We start from the raw sequence: 14,649 nt of genomic DNA, 5'->3' as shown, positions 1-14,649 counted from the left end.
TGTACAGTTTGATGAATTTTGACAAACATGTATACACCACCACAAAGAGAAAGAAAGAAGTTTTAAGTTTTTTAAAGAAAAAAGTTTTCTCATGCTCTCTTGCAGTCAATCTTTTCCCCTCTTCCACTTCCTCACTTAGCATAATACTTCTGACATTCCTCCATGATGTTATATTATCAGTAATTGGGGTTTTTTATTGTTACATAGTACTCCATTTTATGGATATAGCACAATTTATTTATCATTTTGCCAGTTGATAGACATAAGGTTGTTTCCATTTGGGGACTACTGTGAACAAAGCTACTATGAACATTTGTGTATAGATCTTTGTATGGACATATATTTTCATTTCTTTTTGGGTAAATACTTAGAAATGGGATTAGTGGGTTGTAAAGTAATTACATATTCAACTTTATAAGAAATTTTCCAAAGTGGCTGTAATATCTTTAAATTTCTCTAACAAAGTTTAGCAGTTCTAGCTGTTCCACATCTTTGTCAGTGCTTGGTATTGGCCTTTTTAAATTAAGTCATTCTAGTATCTAGTGATATTTCATTTGTGATTTTTAATTTGCATTTTCTTAATGACTAACAATATTGAGCAAACTTGCATTTGTTTATTGATCATCTATGTTTTTTTGATGAAGTGTCTATTCCAATCTTTTATTTCAGTTTTTACTGATAATGTCATTTTTATTGAGTTCAGTTGTGTATTCTGAATATAAGGCCTTTATTAGATATACATTTTATAAATATTTTTGCCCAACCTGTGGTTTATCCTTTCATTTTCTTGAGTATTTTAGAAAAGCAAAATTTTAAATTTTGATGTATTCAAAATTATCATTATTCTTTTACCATTCTTCCTAAGAAATCTTTGCCTAAACAAAGGTACAAAAATTTTATATGTGTTTTTCCCTATGTTTACTTCCAGAATTCTTGTAGTTTAGCTCTTAGATTTAGATTTTATAACCCATTTCAAGTTAATTTTCATATACAGTGTGAGATTAGGATTGATATTCATATTTTCCATATAGATATCCAATTTTTCCAGTTCCATTTGCTTAAAAGACTGTTTCTAGATTCTATTTTGTTCACTGATCCATTGGTTCCAGTACTACATAGGCTTTATTATTGTGGCATTATAGTAAATCTTGAAATAAAATACTATGAGATCTCCAGCTTTGATCTCCTCTTTCAAATTGTTTTGGCTTGTTTAAAACAAATTGTTAGCTTTTATTTCCATATACATTTTATAATCATCTTTTTAATTTCCACCCAAAAAAGTCCACTGGAATTTTGATTGAACTCACATTGAATCTCTAGATAAATCTGGAGATAATTGATATTTTTAAAAATATTTAGTCTTCTGATCTGTGAATATGGTACAGCTTTTCTTTTGTTTGTGTCTTCTGTAATTTCTCTTAACATATGTTGTCAGTGCACAGATCTTGCACATATTTTGTGTTAAATTTATCCCTAGGTATTTCATGTTTTATGCTAAATTAAATGTGTTTTTATTTTGATTTCCAGTTGTTCACTGTTAACACTATAATTTTAAGAAAGAGCTAGATACAGCATTCTGAGTGGTCCTAAATGATAATAATTTCTAATGAAGAAGAAATTATAGCAATAGAATCACTGAATAACTAAAGCAAGTGAAAGAATCATGAATACTGTTAGCAGTCACTTTTATAGTCAAGCATGGAAATTACTATATATTCATAATGAATGATAATACAAAACATAACCAGAGACCAGTAAAGAAGAAAAGGCCCTGGACCTGGAGTCAGGAGGCCCAGACTTGAGTTGTCACCTGCATACTTAAAAAGTACATAGTCCAAGATAGATAAACCTCGATGAACATTTCCTTCTTTCTCATTTTTTATTCAACTAACAGTTGGTGAGTGTTCACAAAGAGCCAAACACTAAGCTAAGTGCCACTAAATGGGACAAATGCTATACTCCATATCATTAAGGAGTTATAAGGAAAGCTCAAATGAAAAAGAGTTGTATGAAATATCTTAGTATACTAAAATATAATGTGCTTCTATGATTTTTATTATAATTATACCATAAAATCTTCATTTATAAGTGTTATTACTTTAATACAGAGCTCATACCAAAATAAGAAAGTGTCTCTGGAAAAAAAAATTAAATGGATTATAGCTAGATAATTCTAAAAGTAATCACTCCATGACACACCCAAACCCTATCTCTTCTATTAACCTGTAATCAAATGATAAAAGTACTATGTAAACCCACAGATATGGATGAAGCCTGATGTGTCATTTTTAAACCCTGCAAAAGGAAAGAATGGGCTTGAAACTTATAAAACTTTTCTTTCCAGATGAAGGAGGTAGGCTTATTAATTTCTATTAATAGGAGACCTTCTGCTGACAGTTTTTCTATTAGAAATCTGGCAAACTCACAGAGATGACAGATGGACTGAGAATTCAGAAGTATGCCAAAAGACTTTATGTAAAGTGATGTAGTCAAAAAATATGCCAGTTTCCTCAGTATAGATTAATATCCAAACTAAAATATCCCATGTTTTTGGTCAGCATATTATATTAGTTGCTCAAAAACTACTATTTTGCTCTTTGTATCTTTTTTAAGGTTTGATTCTCATAAAGGTTTCTGGTGTCAATTACTGGAAGAAGGTAAAACAAAATGCCTTGGAAAGAGCAAAGGAAGAAAATACCCTCCAATGGATCCTGATGTAAGTATAGAGCTTAAAAATACAAATAAATAAGCAAAATGATACATAAAAATATATCTATTTTATTAGAAAAATGATTAAAATAAAAAATTCACTTTCTAAAAATAAAAAGCAACATTTGGATTGGATGCATCCTGCTTGCTTCTTTTGATTTTTCCAGTGATATATTACCTGTCATGAGAAAATAAAGGCCAACAATAGAATTTGCCATTTGGAATCAGAACAAAGAAGGCAACATCTCATTCCAAAAAGAGATACATTCACAGAAATTTTAGCACTAAAAATATTAACTGAAACCAGGGCAGGAAATATATCAACTGGAAATTAAAAATAGGACCAAAGATTTTATTTTCACTAAGTCACTCTGCAGTGGTAAATGTGGCCTGCATAATAATATTAACTACCGGTATACTAAGTTTTGAACTCCTAATATGATAATAAGATTAAAAAATTAATATATTTCCCAAATATGTAACATACTAGCAGATAATTTAGGCTCTGGAGAATGGAGACACCCAAAGTTTGCCATAGACATGTAGCATGTCACGTTTGTTCTGTTCCAAATGGTGCCATGGCCATGGTGGCCACTTAAAGCTACAGTTTTCCCACTTTGTTGGCCCTATATTTCCACTTTAAAGCTTACTACACATATGTTAAAATTTATTAGTACTTTGATTTCATAATCAGTCCAGTTAATGTGCAGTTTGGACATAAGAATGCAAGTAGATTGATTTTATTAAAAAAAATAACTAACTCAAAAATTAAAACATTTGAGACTGTTTTCCCACAACGTTTAATATATTGTGGTAACTAAGAATCCTACAGTGGTCTGAGAATCCTAACGTGGTCTGAACTTATCTCAATCCTTTTTAATTCTTGAAGACTTTCAGGACCATTTTTTTTTTTATTATTCCAATCTGATAGAGACAGAGCTTTGTCCTCACTAAACTCATAATTAAATTCTACCTAAAAGACATTCTGGGGGTTCTTTTGATAAACAAAGGGTACTCTCAGAGCTACAGTTTTCTTTGGTGGATTATTAAAATATACCTTCAGTGCACTATGAAAACAGCACACATTAATAAATATTCAAGGGTGATTTCCATAGCATTTCAAGACGGCAATATAAAATGTTTCATTTTCATGTATGTCAAAGCTATTTCTCTGTATATTCATTGAAACTAAAACATTTAAGACACTGTAGAACATCTTTCTTAGCATTTTATTTTACTCCCATCAAACATATACTGAGACATGATATTAAATTCATGGTAGAGAAAGATTAAAAATCTAAAACTTTTCAGGATATCACTAGTTCCATACTTCTCAATAAGGTTTCTATGTAATACATTCCTAAGATGTTTTTTCTCAAACACCTCTGACATCAGATATGTGGGTTTTTCCATACCAAGCAATTCTGTAATTTTCTGCAGATACCAGGTAGGTGTCCTATAATTTAATCCAATTCTGACACCAACTACCCAGGGTTAAGTACAGTCTCCTCAGATTAAGGGCTCAGTTCCACAAAACTGCCAGGTTATTCACACATCTGTCCAACTTGGCTACAAATCAGGGTTCCCAAGAATTCCTCCCCAGGTTTTATAATTTGATGTAATGACTCACATGCCCCAGAAATACTTTACTTCCTATTATTATAAATGGAGAGGTACACAGGACAAGGTCCATAAGGGTCCTGAGCACCAGAGCTTCTCCTCTAGCAACCAGCCCCCGTCTGAAGCTATCTAGGGACCCATACGAGTCACTTCATTAGCATAAACTTGGGCAAAGTTTAAAGGAACTTACTGTACATAACAAAAGACACTCTTTTCACCCCTGTAACTCAGGAAATTACAAGGGTCTTAGGAGCTCTCTGCCGGAACCAGAGTCATTATTTGAGGGAGTAGGGTGGCTGACTTCATACAGAAATGCCCAGACAGGAGGCGAGAGAAAGGCATCTTTCCTGGAGGTAATGAAAACACAAATGCGTAGAACAGATTCGAGTAGGCAGTACTGTCACCACACTGCTTGCTTCTCCTTCTACTACAGAAAACACACCAGTACCCTTCCCCACAAGTATCACCGAAACATCACAGGATACATTTGATCCTGGAAATTACGATCTGGCGGATTATTAGGCTTCCACTTTGGCTTTGTTTATCAAAATATATTATAGGAAAGGAATAAAAGCTGACATTTTGAATGAACCACTGAGTCAATTACCTCTCCAAATCAAAAGCACTTGATAGTTTCTTTAATAATAGTCCAATAAACAACCTGTTACTGGATTTATTATATGATTTCTTCTTTGATCATGTTTTATATTATATAAGTATACATTATTATTCCTTTTATTACATTAATTTCCTGTGGGTTTGCATGGAATGGACTATATTGGCATACATTAGCATATATTCTATCTGATTTGCCATCTAAAATAGTACCCTTTCTGAACAATCATCAGATAACAGTGTATGTAAATTCTGCATATCACTGAATTCTGTCCTAGTAATTCGTGGCCTGAACATATTAGACTCTCAAATAGGACATGTTGTACTTTACAAATCTCTTATCAGTTATCTTGCCATAGGAGGGAGCAGAAGAAGAAGGGGTACTTGATTATGGGGACCAACATACTCACTTAATAGGGCACAGGACAAGGGTTTGGCTGCTAATACAGGCTGTCAGGTTTGAAAATAATGCCAAAAAAGCCAATACATTGAGATGTAGTTGAGATAATCCTCCATATCAGGAGGTACGATACTGATATGAAACCCCAAGGGAATGTAGGAAGAATGTGGATCTCAGGAGGTTCAATTCTAAAGTTAGTTGAGATGCTGGAGAATCCTTTGTCACATGGGAAATACTGGGGAGCAAGCTGGCAGGATGTAGGCAGTCCCAGGCTGCTGTTGCCCCAGGGCTTCCTTCATAAAGAGGAGCAATGCAAAGGGAGATGTTAGGAGAGAATGGTGGGGAAGCCTCTACACAAAGGCCTCGGGCTCAGCCCTGGATTCCAGGTCTGGCTGGCAGCAGAGGAGGCACAGAATGATCAGACCCCCAGACAGAGGATCTGGGAATATGTTTTGTCTCCACCTTTCTCTGGCCAGGGTACACTAGCTGGGCCTGTCGGTGGTTTTAGAGCTGATGACTGAGGAGACCCAAAACAGAGAAAAGCAGGGAGATTGACACATGAGCCACACAAAGGTTTGGGTTCTCCCTTGATGGCAGTGATGGTTACAGTACAGCACAAATGTTCAGTCTTGTTCCAGTGATCATAATTCCTGCAAAAACCACTATGTTACATTGAAGTTATCAACATAAAATGACATGTTTTTCGATGGCATTTAAGATGGGGTACCAGATATGATATTTTAAGAGAACAGCAGAATAAGATAAGATTAATTTAAAATTAATCTTTTAAAGATTCAAATGAACAGAAACCCTCAGAATAGTAAAGTGGAGAGGTACAGATGAAGATCCAGAAACCCACCCTCCATGACATTCCCAACCACAGTCATTTGAACTCTATATAAACCCCACTAAACACCACCTTACAACACAGCACTTTCCATTTCTTACAATTTCAATTATTAAAATATTTTCCTTTATTAAAGGGAAATCTACATCCTTGTAAATCAGGGTGGTTTTCAAGGCATTCCTTTCCTTCCTTGGGTCAAATAGTGCAAATATATCAGGTTATGGGTTTACCTGATTTACCTGCTGTATTTTTAAGGTTTACCACAGTACTGTTTTAACAGTGAGTATTTTGTGTATGCTTTAAAAGTGCTCTTAAGAAAATATCATCTTCAAATTCTACATGTAAATTAATGATGACAAAAGAGTGTTTTATTTTATAGATTTATCAAGCCAACTCTTGCTCCAAAGCCAGAACGGTTTTAATAGAGCATAATACTGGAACCAATCAGTTGTTACAGCTATATTTCTAAACTCAATCTAGCTCTTTGAACATTTAATTCTGCACAAATAAACCACATGTTTAATACAAAAGCCTTTTCCCTAGTGAAAACATTTATGTGTTTGGACTGTGTATTTTGATGAACAGAGTCACTACGTTTTGTTGTTCAGCCACTAAGTCATATCTGACTCTTTGTAACTCCATAGACTGCAGCACACCCCAGTCCTCTGTCCTCCACTATCTCCTGGAGTTTGCTCAAATTCATGTCCATTGAGTCAGTGAAAATATCCAACCATCTTATCCTCTGCCACTCCCTTCTACTTTTGCCTTCAATTCTTCTCAGCATCAGGGTCTTTATCAATGAGTCAGCTCTTTTGCATCAGGTGGCCAAAGTAGTGGAGCTTCAGCTTCAGCATCAGTCCTTCCAGTGAATATTCAGGGGTTGATTTCCTTTAGGATTGACTGGTTTAATCTCCTTGCTGTCCAAGGGACTCTCAAGAGTATTTTCTGGCACTACAGTTCAAAAGCTTCACTTCTTCAGCACTCAGCTTTCTTTATGGTCCAACTCTCACATCCATACATGACTACTGGAAAAACCATAGCTTTGACTAGACGGACCTTCCAGATGTTTTTTCTAGAACTCACTTGCTTTCTCCGTGATCCGGCAAATGTTGGCAATTTGATCTCTGGTTCCTCTGCTTTTTCTAAATCCAGTTTGTACATCTGGAAGTTCTCAATTCACGTACTGCTGAAGCCTAGCTTGAAGGACTTTGAGCATAACCTTAGTAACATGTGAAATGAGGATAACTGTACAGTAGTTTGAACATTCTTTGGCATTGCCTTCCTTTGGGATTGGAATGAAAACTGACCTTGTCCAGTGGCTACTGCTGAGTTTTCCAAATTTGCTGACATGTTGAGTGCAGCACTTTAACAGCATCATCTTTTAGGATTTGAAATAACTCAGCTGAAATTCCATCACTTCCACTAGCTTTGTTCATAGTAGTGCTTCCTAAGGTCCACCTGACTTCACATTCCAGGACGTCCAGCTCTAGGTGAGTGACCACATCATCGTGGTTATCTGGGTCATTAAGAACTTTCTTGTATAGTTCTGTGTATTCCTGCCACTTCTTCTTAATCTCTCTCCTTAAGTCCTTACCGTTTCTGTCCTTTATCATGCCCGTCCTGGCATGAAATGTTCCCTTGAGATCTCCAATTTTCTTGATGATATCACTAGTCTTCCCCATCCTATTGTTTTCCTCTATTTCCTCTATTTAACAAGACCTTCTTATCTCTCCTTGCTCTTCTCTGGAACTCTGCATTCAGATGGGTATATCATTCCCTTTCTCCCTTGCCTTTCACTTCTATTCTTTCCTCAGCTATTTGTAAAGCCTCCTCAAACAACCACTTCAGCTTCTTGCATTTCTTTTTCATTAGGATGGTTTTGGTCACTGCCTTGGGTACAATATTACAAACTTCCATCCGTAGTTCTTCAGGCACTGTGTCTACCAGATCTAATCCCCTGAATATATTTGTTACTTCCACTATATAATCATAAGGGATTTGATTAGGATCAAAGCTGAATGGGCTAATGGTTTTCCCTACTTTCTTCAGTTTAAGCATGAATTTTGCAATAAGGAGCTCATGATCTGAGCCACAGTCAGCTCCAGGTCTTGTTTTTGCTAACTGAATAGAGCTTCTCCATCTTTGGCTGCAAGGAACATAGTCAGTATGATTTCATCACCATCTGGTGATGTCCATATGTAGAGTCATCTTTTGAGTTATTGGAAATGCTATAACTAACATGTTCTCTTGACAGAACTCTGTTAGGTTTTGCCCTGTTTCATTTTGTACTTCAAGGCCAAACTTGCCTGTTATTCTGGGTATCTCTTGACGTCCTACTTTTGCATTTCAGTCCCCTGTGATGAAAAGGACATCTTTTTGGGGTGCTAGTTCTAGAAGGTGTAATAGGTTTTCATAGAACCAGTCAACTTCAGCTTCTTTGGCATCAGTGGTTGGGGCATAGACTTGGATTACTATGATACTGAATGATTTGCCTTGGAAACGAACCAAGATCATTCTGTCATTTTTGAGGCTGCACCCAAGTATTGTATTTTGGATTCTTTTGTTGACTATCTGGTGCTAAATAAATAGTCTGCATGCTTAAAATCAATTTTAAGCCACTGTGTAAATATCTACAGATATAAATAAACATCATCAAAGTATATGAAGTATACTCCAACAAATAAAATTGAATGTCCTTGTATCTCCTCCTCCCACCTCAGAGCAGAGCATTTCTATCCAGCTACTATCGTGACCACAACGTGGAACTCTCCAAGCTGCTGCACAGACTGGGACAGCCTCTGCCATCTTGGCTGAGGCAGGAGCTGCAGAAAGTGAGATAGCACTGTGAGGAAGCGCGAGAATGCATCTCTGTGGAATGCTCACCTCTCCCAGAGCTTCCAGGAGCTACCAAAAGGTGGTTTAAAAATATACCTCTTCAAATGAGAAAAGAAAAACAAAGGTCTTTCCATGTGCTGGCACGTGGATGATTAGAAACAAAACTAAACTAAACTAAAAGTATTTGTTACAAGCCTTGAGGCCTATAGCCTTTCTCTTAACCCATATCTGAGCCTGTGGGGTTATTGGAGACTACTGTGCACTCATGTGTTAATCAATAGCAACCAATATAAATATCAAATACCAATGCAGAACTGTTCCATTTCGTAGTAATATTTACACTTTTATATATCAACTAAGATTATGTCTCTGTAGACTTTTAGGCTGCTGTTTGCCTGTAGAATGTTTTCTTATTCTTTGATTCTATAAAATGTCCTACAAAACAAAAAGTAAACATCACAATGTAGCATAAAGCGCCAGAGGCCTAATGCCCATGAAAACTGCTTGCAAAAATATAAAATCCACTGAAGTATTTAGAAAGAATTATAATTTACAATTTGTCCTAGATCAGAGAATGGTAAAGTTATATCTGAGCTTTATCTGCATCGAAAAAAAAAAGATAAGTGTTATAGAAGGAAAAAAGTGATTTTTCATCCACATAGTCTAGTGCATTTCTGTAAAAGTTTCCAATGTTTCTATCATTACATAATTATTATTCTGAAAGGTATGTTGTACCAGATATTGGATGGGAAATAGAAACACACTGAGTATACCAAAACAGTAAGAAGCAATATAAAGTGTCTGCTAAATCCTCTAAAAGCGAGAAATTGTAGGGGTCTGAAGATATCTGATTGACAACTTATGTCCCTTTGCTGTGAGCTGCAGATCAACTCAGTAGTTCTCACTGGTTCTACAGAAATGTTTGCTCAGAATCTGAGGTCTATGTCATCTCCAGAAACAGACTGACTTTTTAATGTAAACAACTTTTTCTTAATGCTCCCAAGGGAAAAAACCTATTAACTGAAATCTAAGGACAGTTTCTCCAGATGATATGTTGGGTTATTTACGTTTAAATACAGAAAAATTACATTTTTTCAGATAATTCAAAATGAAATTGTATAATGCAGAGATCTGTGACAAAAAACAAATTAATGTAGGATTTTTAATCTCAGATTTGCAATGGTACAAGACAGAAAAAGATAATCAAAGCCCAGTGCCATTTTTTTAGAACATTTTATACATCACTTTCATGAAAGACAATAGAACACAGTTAAATTTATGGGTTATCTACTAAATTAAATGGGGAAAGTACCAAGATGAGCCAGGCATGGTTCTTAAAATATATTTTACACTTAAATTTTTAATGATTATATGATTAATAAAGTATTCCAAAAAGAAAAGAATGTCATGCTGATTTTCCTGTGCTTATATTTAGTTTTTAAATATACTATACACATAAGAAATTTAAGTAGTAAATAAATTCCTTGCTATAAACTTTATAAGCTTTTATGAATGTTAATCAAAAGTATGATTAGAAAAAAATTATGCCCAGTTTCATTATAATATGAAACTATTATGGCCATTATAATATGTGAAATTGAACTCTATCAACTGTTCACTAATTAGAAAACAAATTTTGAGATACTTTCACTAACTATTCATTTCTAAAATTGTATTATATTAATTAAATGTTTTAAAGTTTTGTATACCCAAATGATAAGCCAATTTTTAAACAAACAAGCTATTAGCAGAAAGAATTAGACAAAGAACCAGATTTTAAGATCCCTGACAGTAAAAGCAAAATCAAAGTCATTTGGACAAAGATGGTAAAGTCAGTCTTCATGCTTACCGCTACCTTTTACGAACAGCACATACCTAACATACTAGAAAATGAATATACTCTTTAATCGTCATTATTTTAAGAAAATTAGCTTAAGAGGGTCAAACATAGTGAGAACAGGCCCCAGGAGTTAAATACGGTATTGTGTTTTCATTTTGACAACACTTCTACTGATTTAAAAAAAAGAAAGGAAAAGAAAAACAATGCATTTACGCTCCAAGGATGAGATGTGCATTTAAACTTCTAAACAAAGCTCCTAATGGTGTAATTCTGTCTGGGTAAACTGAGTCAACTAAACAGCTTACCCTTTAAGAAATGTCAAAAACACACTGGATGCTTGTGGGATGAAAGGAGAAATTTACTCATTCATAATATAGATATTATGCTACCTAGAGCAGCAAACCTTTGAAAGAAATTTTGATCACTCAGTGTATCTGGAAGACAACTCAAAATCTAGGGGACATGCACACTTACTACATTGGATGCTCTGGGTGGTTGTCATGTTCTTCTGAAAGTAACATAAATACAGATGGGGAAAGAAACAGATAATGTGATTTCAAACTAGCTTTGTATGGCATTCTTTTTTCATTGCTTAAAATATGAAACTTCCTCAGGAAGAAATGAAATGGTTATTTCAGTGTTTATAGCTATAATATTCTTGTCATTCACATTGAATGAAAATTAATGGAAACATTTTTTTTTCTGAGTTTTTTAAAATAAAAAAACTGGATATAATTCTGATAGTAGCATGGTACCTCATATGTACAACAATAAACTGTGATAAGAAAAGAGTTTGAGCCTGGTGATTTTAGGTAACAAAAAGGCATTTGTTTGATAGTTGGTGTTTGCCTGTGACCAAGTGGGAGGTGGTCATAGAACATAGATACCACTAATACAATTCAAAATGGAGAGATGCATGGAAAACTTCCCAGGAAGACATGAGTTTTATTTTTAATGATATAACCTTAAACAGATCTTCTAATAAATATTAGTTAGTTTTTGTTTAGTTCTAGTAGATATAAAACATTTCCTAGGGTCACTCATGAGACCAGAAAGTGAGAAGGGCACACAGCTGTTACTTAACAGACTTGAAAACCTGAAGTATTAGCATCTCTTACTCCTAGTGCTCTGCTCTGCTCCCCACAAATCAGCTGCTTTCTTTAGAGCTTTATATGGAGAATCCCAGGGACGGGGGAGTCTGGCGGGAGAGTCGGACACGACTGAAGCGACTTAGCAGCAGCAGCAGCAGCAGCTAGTCTCTCTCTAATCGCCAGTCCAGGTTCGATGCAGGATACAGGATGCTTGGGGTTGGTGCACTGGGATGACCCAGAGGGATGGTATGGGGAGGGAGGTGGGAGGGGGGTTCAGGATGGGGAACAAGTATATACCCATGGTGGATTCATGTTGATGTGTGGCAAAACCAATACAATATTGTAAAGTAAGTTACCTCCAATTAAAATAAATAAATTTATTTAAAAAATTAGCAAAACAGACCATCTCTGCAAAAAAAAAAAAAAAGGAGGGGATCAGGAGAGTTAGACATTTATCTACATTTTCCACAAAACTTTATTTTCTCTATTCCAGTCACTTTCCTTGCTAAACATCAGGCTTTCCCATGTTGCAGCCCACCCTGTCATCATACACCAGTTGATTCTTCATACGATTATCTCCCAGACACACAGTTCTCCAGTCTACGATACACCTGACCCCCAATTTTCTATGTGTGTCATCCTATATTCTATTTACTCTGAGACCAACTGCTGAGTGGTTAATAAACCAACCCCATCAATGTTAGTGGCTTATAATGACTTACAATATTTTACTTTCAAGAGATAGCAGCACTGCATTTTCCAGGAGATGTGTTTAAGGCTCACTGATGAGGAGGCACCAAACAGTTCAAATATTTCAGAAGGAAGGGATTTCTCTATTTTCAAATTATTCTCTATTCTGAGTTCTATTCTGCCAAAACTGACACTGCGTGGTTACCACCTACAGCATGGCTACTGCCTTCATCCTGCCCACCCCACCCCACGCACACACACACCCATCCCCAAATAGTTAGGAGTCATGGAAAGAGCAATGAATCCCTGTGGTGGATAAGAAATTATTTGTGTTGGCTTGACATGTTTAACTTCTTTTCACTTTACCTAAAAGCAAACTAAATTTTATAAGGTCAAGCCATTAATTTATGCTTTGAGGATAAGAGCTAAAGACACAATGTGTCATTGATTCCATTCCCAGAAAAACCTAGAATTTACTTTGAGTGAGCCTTTCACCTGTGGCCAATGGTAGCTAAGAGAATTTAAGGGCCATTTCTCCCCATCCAGTGCTACTACAAGTTCCTGCTATTTTGTCCTCAATTTATTGTCTACACAGTTCTCTATATATTCAATTTCTTAACAAAAGTCACAAAAATGTATTCATTTATTTATTAGCAGGTGAAATTTATTCTTGCCCTCCACTTCCACCTTCTCCCTTTAATCCTGTACTTATCTTACTCATTGAGTTTCTATCATTTCTCAGTCTATTCCTGAAAGTTATAGACACAAAGATTAATAGATCACTAAAATTGGAACCTGCTATATTTTCACTATCCCCTTTTTAGAAAAAGAAGAATCATGAATAGTGTCAGTGTTTAAAAAAGACATCCACTAGCCAGATTCAGGTCAAATATTTTATTTGCCTATCAATTCCTTCCACAGAAGTTAAAGCAAATTTCACAAATTAAATACTCACAGTATAAAGTCTCCAAGATATTGCTAGGAAGAATGTATTTACCCACACTTTTTCATATAGAAAACAGAATTAAACTGAATGAAATGTGAAACATTTCCAAAGCACCCAGGATCTGTGACAAATCTTACATAAAACCGTCTATATCAAGCTGTTTCTTGGTTATGAGGGAATAAATTAGGTGTAGGAAATGCCTGCTGTCTGCATTTCTGATGCCAAAATGCTCTTCTTCAAATCAGTAAGTGAAATGGAAGGCAGATCTTGCTCTTAAATATTATGCATAATTTATACAGTTGGACCAGAAAGATTGGTCTTCTTTTCTCTATTTGGTAAATACTATTCTCAATCTGAATTTTTCAGTTTCAACCAGTTTAAACAGAAATGCAAGCTCAAAATGCGATATACTCTTAGGGCTACAGTGTATTTTTTTAGAACTTAATTTATGTCTTTCAAAGTAAACAAAACTTTTAAAAACCCACAAAACATATACTATCAAAAACAAAGGGTCTGCTTTACAGACATATAAATAAATTGACAAATTTAAAAGAAGTTAAAGACTCTAATTTTAAAAACAATAAAAAGCTATGAAAATGTAATACTGACCAATTTTCATTCCCACCTGGGACCAACTTGATGAAACCATGTTGCTTCTATCCCCAATTAAGGATACCCTAAGTACAACTGGAATCACAGACAGAATCGACTGGACTAATATAGATGTTGGCCCTGATATCGGTTCTTAACCAAAACAACACTGAGTCAGTCAGTTTTCCTTTAGGGCCTCAATTTCCCCATCCTTCAGTGGAAGAAGCCAAATGAGATTGTTGGTACCAGCTCCTTCCCTTGTTCCATTTTATCACCATTTATTATGACATGTGGCTCTCTCTGTCTCTCACATTCTGCTACAGGCAGGAGCCACAAATTATCTAGGTGGGAAAGCTGGAGGCAGGAGTGGGGTCTGAGTATTTCAATCCCTCCTCCCTCACTTCTGTTTGGAGAATACTCTGGTCTGCTTTTGGCCTGTGGTAAGTTCAGCAGAAATCTAGTTTT

At 35.4% G+C, this 14,649-nt stretch overlaps 1 protein-coding gene across 1 annotated transcript in view; it reads left to right on the top strand.

The window, feature by feature from the left end:
* The window catches only part of LOC102269954 (bifunctional heparan sulfate N-deacetylase/N-sulfotransferase 3), a 187,791-nt gene extending 176,187 nt beyond the window's left edge, over window positions 1–11,604 (top strand). Inside the window, exons 13-14 of the mRNA XM_070372911.1 lie at window positions 2,614–2,716; window positions 8,912–11,604. Of these exons, the coding sequence (XP_070229012.1) occupies window positions 2,614–2,716; window positions 8,912–9,031 (223 nt within the window). The 3' untranslated portion in view covers window positions 9,032–11,604. The remainder of the gene's footprint in view (window positions 1–2,613; window positions 2,717–8,911) is intronic.
* Window positions 11,605–14,649: the final 3,045 nt, after the last annotated feature.

Source organism: Bos mutus, chromosome 6 (assembly GCF_027580195.1).
Source record: "Bos mutus isolate GX-2022 chromosome 6, NWIPB_WYAK_1.1, whole genome shotgun sequence".
Lineage (NCBI taxonomy): Eukaryota > Metazoa > Chordata > Mammalia > Artiodactyla > Bovidae > Bos > Bos mutus.
This window is presented reverse-complemented; position numbering and strand designations above follow the sequence as displayed.